Below are 7301 nucleotides of genomic sequence, written 5' to 3'. Positions count from 1 at the left end.
AAAGTTGGGTTGAAGGTTTAGAAATTTCCTAAGTGTGACCATGGATTGACTTTGTGCTATCGGGTTCAAATTTTAATATTGGTACTTGGAATAGGCCCGTTTAGTCATTTGAAACTTGTGTGCAAATTTGGTGTCATTATGAGTTGGTTTGGTAGGAATCAGACGCTTGGTTGTGATTTTAGAAGTTCTTGAGTGTTTCATTGTGATTTCGATGCATTTTGGTGTTCGATTCATGGTTCCAGATGTTATTTTGATTTTTTGAGCTCATAAGCAAGTTCGTATGATATTTTTAGACTTGTGTGGATGCTTGGTGTGGAGTTCGGGGGGCTCAGGTGAGTTTCGAACGTGTTTCAGAGTGTTTTGGATTGAGGTTCAATTTTGCTGGTGTTGCAGGTCTCGCATATACGACAACCAGTTTGCAGTTGTGATTATCACATTTGCGATTATCGCATTTGCGATGCACATGGTCACAATTGAAAAGGTGGGCTGGGGATGGTAGGCTTAGAATTTGCGAAGCCAGCCTCGCAATTGCGAAGGGGGACCTGGGCAGGGGAGACCACATTTGTGATCATGTGGTTGCTTTTGTGATGGGAGATGACTTCACATTTGTGTAGTGTTTGTCGTATTTGCGACTTTCTCTGGGCTTGTAAGTCTTCACATTTGTGGTCAGTTGGCCGCATTTGCGAACCGCTGATCGCAAATGCGACATCTGCGAACCGCTGATCGCAAATGCGACATCTGCAGCTGGGTTAATAAGTGGGATTTCGGAACCAAGACTCATTATTTCATATTTTGAGATTAGGAGCTCAGTTTGAGGCAATTTTTAAGGATTTTTTCACCCACTTGGATTGGGTAAGTTTTTTTAACTTTGATTTGATTATTTTTCATTAATGTCATATTTGATTTAGCATTTAAATATTTGAATCCATGAGTGAAAATTTAGGTTTTTGACAAAACTTTTCTAAAAATGAAAATTTGAGATTTGAGAGTCGATTAGGACTCGATTTTGAAAATCAATCACATATTTGGACTCGTGAGATTATGGATAGTCGAGATCTACCTCTCAACTCGAGTTTCGACCGGGCGGGCCTGGAGTTTACTTCTATTGACTTTTTGGAAATTGGGTAAAGATTTCAACTTTATTAATTGAAATTGAGATCTCTTGCATTGTTTGATATTATTAAATCGTTTTTGGCTATATTTGAGACGAGCAAAGTGAATTTTAAAGGAAAATAAAGGAAAAGTATTTTAAGAGTATTGATTGGGGCTATTTGAAGTATGTATCTTAGCTAACCTTGTGTGGGGAAAATACCCCTTCGGATTTGGTCTAAATTGTATAACTGTATTATGTGAAATAACGTGTACACGAGCATATGTGTGCTATATGATCGGATTAAACCTTAGGCTATTAATATGCTTTTAAGTGGGGTTGTTTGCTATTTGAAACATGCTTTATTGTTGAATACTCCCTGCACTCTTATGATATTTTCATATTCTTATGCACCTTGTTGTTGATCCATAGGCTTTATCTTGATCTGACTTTGGGAATTGTTATTATTGTAATATTGTGGCACATGTGGGCATATTATGCGGGTTGATTGTTGTTGTGTGGAGTATAAGGGTGGCGAGAAGCGCATGCGACGACATAAGGGGGCATTTCATTATGTATACATGCAGCAATATAAGGGTGGCTACATATGTGCATGCGACGACATAAGGGAGGCATTCTATTGATTATGTGCATGACGAGACATAAGGGTAGTTTTGCTGGTGATGTTATGAGATATATCGGGGTGTTCCTTTGATGTGGTTCATGTGTTGGAATCAGGGTTGGTGTTTTGATCACACACTTGTTTCTTAAATATTTCCACCTTGTGCTTTATGAGTTGTTGGTTGATTTATGATATGCTATCTCATGCCCCATTTTCATTGATATTTGTTGGCAAAAATAGATTATTCTACATTGAGTTGTTGTTACACGCTATTCGAGATTATTAATTTTTTTCTGTTATGCATTTCGTTGTCAGTTTTATTTGGTATTTTGCATAGGTTGTTTGACTAGTGAGTGTCAAGACTTGAACCTTGTCACTACTCTACTGAAGCTAGTCTTGATACTTACTGGCTACCGACTGTGGTGTACTCATACTATGCTTCTGCACATTATTTGTGCAGATCCAGGTACTTTGAATCGAGATGATCGTTAGGCGGTGTGCTAAAGCTTGTTGGAGAATTTAAGGTATTCCTGTTGTTCTATTCGCAGGCCTCGGAGTCACTCTCTCACTTCATTTTTGGCTACTTATGTATCCTAGCCAGTGTTGTACTCTTGAGGTTTGTTATGTATTCCATGTAGAGCTTATGACTCAATATTATCGGATATTGAGTAGTTGTTTATTGTACTCATGTTTGGAAATATTATCATATTTCACAGTATTTTATTAATTTTGAAGTTGTTATACGTAGATTGAGATCGTATGTTATAGGCTTACCTAGTCTTAGGGACTAGGTGCCATTACGATCCTTACGGTGGGATTTTGGGTCATGATAAGTTGGTATCAAAGCCCTAGGTTCATAGGTTCTATGAGTCTAAGAAAATTTAGTAGAGTCTTGTTGATTGGTACAGAGACGTTTATACTTATCTTCGAGAGGTCACAGAACTTTTAGGAAAATTTCACTTCTTTCATTCCTTATCGTGCGGATTTATTGATTTTAGAGTTTGAGCCTTTGTCTTTATTCTCTCACAGATGGTGAGAACACGAGCTTCAGTTACTAATAATGCTTCCCCAGGGCCGGTGTTGCTAGAGGTCAGGGCAAAGGCAGAGGCGGAGTAGGGGCCGCAATGAGGGGTCGTGCTAGGGCCACAACCAAGGAGTCACTGGTAGATCCAATTAGGGAGCAGGCACCTGAGGCTCTTGTTGTTACCCCTGGACATTAGGAGACTTTGACGCATTTTTTGAGTATGTTTGGGACTTTGGCTTATGCAGGGTTGATCCCAGTTGCACCAGCTACTTCACATGCTGGGGAGGGGTCCAGACTCCTGCTACACATACGCCAGAGCAGCGGGATCATGTTGATCAGACTCCAGGCGTTATTCTGGTGCAACCCATGATTGCGGTTTAGCCCGAGGTCGGGCCAGTTGTGTCAGTTGAGGAGCAGAAGAGGTTAGAGAGGTTCTTGAAGCATCATCCTCCTCATTTCAGCGGTGGGGCTTCTAAGGATACACAAGGTTTCTTAGACCAGTGTCACTGTATCATGCGTGCTATAGGTTTGGTAGAGTTGAGCGGGTCCTACCTTACTACTTTCTAGTTAACGGGGCCGACATATAGATGGTGGCAAACTTATGAGGCGAGTAGGCTAGCTAGCGTAGTTCCACTTACTTGGTCCCAGTTCACTAATCTCTTATTGTGGGAGTTTATTCTACAGACCTGAAGGGACGACTTGTGCATCGAGTTTGAGAAATTACGCCAGAGGAGTATGATTGTGTCCGAGTATGCTATAAGGTTTACTAAGTTATCTCATCATGCACCTGATTTGGTTTCCACTCTTTGAGAGACTCACTTATAGCCTCAAATTTGGTATGGCACGAGAGTTTGAGACTGAGACTCTATTCCATCAGGTTGTGGAGATCGCTAGCAGGTTGGAGCATATATGCAGGCATGAGAGAGGAGTGGGGGGCCAAGAGGCCTCTAGGTTTTGGAGGATTCAGCGGTCCTACTATTCGGTTATAGCTCGTTATGGTAGAGGCTTTGTCAGTAGACCAGTTTAGTTTGCACTTCAGGTTACTCGTCGTGCTCCAGCTAGACAGGGACCCCGGGGTACTCATATTGGACAACCATCTTTCTATGCACCTTCTGCACGGGTTTCCTATAATAGTTATTCGATTTGTCTAGGGCATACTTAGTACCAGTAGCCACGCCCATAGATAAATTGTTTTGAGTGTGTTGATACTAGGCACATTGTGAGAGATTGCCCCAAACTTTGGAGGGGTGGACTTCTACACGGTACTCAGGCTATGTTTTCCACTCCATTTGCTACTCTATCTGCACAACCATATAGAGATGGAGGAAAAACGGGTAGAGGACGTGCTAGAGGGGTAGGCCAAGCCTATTGTTAGGTTGTCCCTAGTAGGACTGAAGCAGTTACATCAGATACTATCATCACAGGTATTGATCCGATCTGTCATAGGGATGCATCTGTTTTATTTGATTTGGGTTCTACTTATTCGCATGTTTTATCCTATTTTTCTTTATATTTAGATGTATCTCGTGATTCTTTAGATACTTTTGTTTGTGTGTCTATACCCATTGGGGATTCTATTATGGTGGGTCGTGTCTATCATTCTTGTTTGGTTACTATTAGAGGCTACGAGAATAGGGTTGACATTCTGTTAATTAATATGGTGGATTTTACTATGATTTTGGTCATGGATTGGTTGTCACTAACCATGACGTTGGCAATGTCGGGGTTATCAAGGTTGGAGTGGAGAGGTTCATTGGGTCATGTTCCTAGTAGGGTGGTATTTTTTCTAAGGTCACAACAGATGGTTGAGAAAGGGTGCTTGGCACAATTAGCCTTTGTGAGGGATATTATTGTTGATACTCCTACCATTGAGTCAGTTTCGGTAGTAAGAGAGTTTTCATATATGTTTCCAATAGACCTACCGGGCATGCCACCCGATAGGGATATTGATTTTGGTATTGACTTGGTGCCGGACACTTAGCTCATATCTATTCCACCATACCGCATGGCTCTAGAAGAGTTGAAGGAGTTAAAGGAAAAACTTCAGGAGTTCCTTGATAAAGGTTTTATCAGACCGAGTGTCTCACCTTGGGGTGCTCCAGTTCTATTTGTGAAGAAGAAAGACGGTTGTTTGAGGATATGTATTGACTACAGGCAGTTAAACAACATTACCATCAAGAACAAGTACTCACTACCATGTATTGATGATTTATTTGATCAGCTTGAAGGTGATAGGGTGTTCTTAAAGATTGACCTGAGATCAAGGTACCATCAATTGAAGATCAAGGCTTTAGATATTCCTAAGACGGCTTTCAGGACCCGTTATGGGCACTATTAGTTCTTGGTGATGTCTTTTGGGCTGACCAATGCCCCAACAAATTTCATGCACTTAATGAACATCATGTTTCAACTGTATCTGGATTCCTTCGTCATTGACTTTATTAATGATATACTATGTATTCTCGTAGCCAAGAGGAGCATGAGCAGAACTTGAAGATCATGCTCCAGACTTTGAGGGAGAATTTGCTATATGCTAAATCTCAAAGTGCGAGTTTTGGTTAGACTCAATGTCATTCTTGGGTCACGTGGTGTCAAGTGAGGGGATTAAAGTGGATCCAACAAGATTGAGGCAGTTCAGGGTTGGCCCACACCTTCTACCGTTACTGATATCCGGAGTTTTCTATGTTTGGTTGGGTATTATCACCACTTCGTGGAGGCTTTCTCATCTATTACAGCTCCTTTGACTAGATTGACTTAGAAGTATGTCCCCATTTAGGTGGTCTAACCAGTGTGAGGAGAGCTTTCAGAAGCTCAAGACTGCCCTGACTTCAACTTTAGTTCTAGTTTTGCCTTCAGCGTCGGGTTCATATACAATCTATTATGATGCTTCACGAGTTGGCATTGGATGTGTGTTGATGCAGGAGGGCAGAGTTATTGCTTATGCTTCACATCAATTGAAGACCCATTAGAAGAACCACCCAGTGCATGATTTGGAGTTAGTAGCCATTGTTCACGCGCTTAAGATTTGGAGGTACTATCTTTACGGCGTGTCTTGTGAGGTGTTCATGGATCACCAGAGTCTTCAACACCAATTCAAACAAAAGGACTTAAAACTTGAGGCAACAAAGGTGGTTAGAGATACTAAAGGACTATGATATCACCATTTTTTATCATTCTAGGAAGGCTAATATGGTGGCTGACGCTTTGAGTAGGAAGGATGAGAGCATATGGAGGCTTGCTTTTATCCTAACTGGGTCAAGATCGTCACTTTTAGATGTTCAGGTTTGGCCAACAAGTTCGTGAGGTTGGATGTTTCAAAGCCTAGCAGGGTCATTGCTTGTGTTATATTACGATCGTCTTTGTTTGAGTGCATCAAGGAGCGTCAACATGATGATCCCCACTTGCTTGTCCTTAAGGACACAGTGCAACATGATGATGCTAAGGAGGTGACTAATTGTAGTGATGGGGTATTGAGGCTTCAGGGCCAGATTTGTGTGCCTAATTTGGATGGGTTGCGGGAGCTGATTCTTGAGGAGGCCCATAGTTCGCAGTACTCCATTCATCCGGGCACCGCGAAGATGTACCATGCTTTGAAGCAGCACTATTGGTGGAGAAGGATGAAGAAAGATATTATTGAGTATCAAAGGTCGGGTGATTTCCTTCAGAGGCTTGATATTCGAAGAGGAAGTGGGAGCATATCATTATAGATTTTGTGGTTGGGCTACCATGGACCTTGAGATTTGACTATGTGTGGGTCATTGTGGATAGACTGACCAAGTCTGCATACTTCATTCCAGTCATGACTACCTACTATTCAGAGCAGTTGGCTTGGATTTATCTTAGAGAGATCATTTGCCTGCCTGTTTTGCATGTGTGTATTATCTCAAATTGAGGCACACTGTTCACATCGCATTTTTAGAGAGCAATGCAGCGTGATTTGAGCACACAGGTCAAGCTGAGTATGGCATTTCATCCACAAATTGACGAACAGTCCGAGCTAACTATGTATATCTTGGAGGACATGTTACGAGCCTTGTCATTGATTTTGGGGGTCAGTGGGATCAGTTCCTATCGCTAGCAGAGTTTGCCTACAAAAATACCTATCAGTCGAGCATCTAGATGGCTCCGCATGAGGCCTTATATGGGAGGCAATATTGTTCTCCAGTTGGTTGATTTGAGCCTGGGGAGGCTAAGTTGTTAGGCATTGATTTGGTTCGTGATGCTTTGGAAAAGGTGAAATTTATTCAGCAGCGGCTCCATATAGCGCAGTCCAGGTAGAATAGTTATGCTAATAGGAGGGCTCATGATGTGTCATTCATCATGGGTGAGAGGGTTCTATTCAGAGTTTTGCCCATGAAGGGTATGATGAGGTTCAAGAAGAAGGGCAAGTTGAGCCCTAGGTATATGGCCCTTTTGAGATTCTAGAGAGAGTTGGTAAGGTGGCCTAAAGACTTGCTTTGACACCCAGCTTATCGGGAGTTCATCCAATATTTCATATTTCCATGCTCCGAAAGTACTATAGGGATCCGTCATATGTGTTAGATTTTAGCTCGGTGCAGCTGGAC

The 7301-nt window shown here is 41.8% G+C and overlaps 1 protein-coding gene across 1 annotated transcript; it reads left to right on the top strand.

Annotated features, from left to right (window-relative positions):
• The first annotated feature begins 4741 nt into the window (after nucleotides 1-4741).
• LOC138879941 (uncharacterized) lies at nucleotides 4742-6443 on the top strand. Its single transcript, XM_070159590.1, has 3 exons — nucleotides 4742-5001; nucleotides 5916-6018; nucleotides 6114-6443. Exons 1-3 carry the CDS (start codon nucleotides 4742-4744, stop codon nucleotides 6441-6443), a joined length of 693 nt encoding a protein of 230 aa, XP_070015691.1.
• The last annotated feature ends 858 nt before the right edge of the window (nucleotides 6444-7301 follow it).

Source organism: Nicotiana sylvestris, chromosome 10, assembly GCF_000393655.2.
Source record: "Nicotiana sylvestris chromosome 10, ASM39365v2, whole genome shotgun sequence".
NCBI classification, from domain to species: Eukaryota; Viridiplantae; Streptophyta; class Magnoliopsida; order Solanales; family Solanaceae; genus Nicotiana; species Nicotiana sylvestris.
Note: the sequence above shows the minus strand (reverse complement) of the source record. Positions and strands in the feature narration are given on the sequence as shown.

Coding starts and splice junctions, on each gene's coding strand:
- LOC138879941 (XM_070159590.1), top strand. CDS start 4,742: ATGGCTCTAGAAGAGTTGAAGGAGTTAAAGGAAAAACTTCAGGAGTTC. Junction 5,002..5,915: donor AAGATTGACCTGAGATCAAG/GTACCATCAATT, acceptor TTATCATTCTAG/GAAGGCTAATATGGTGGCTG. Junction 6,019..6,113: donor CGTCACTTTTAGATGTTCAG/GTTTGGCCAACA, acceptor GAGTGCATCAAG/GAGCGTCAACATGATGATCC.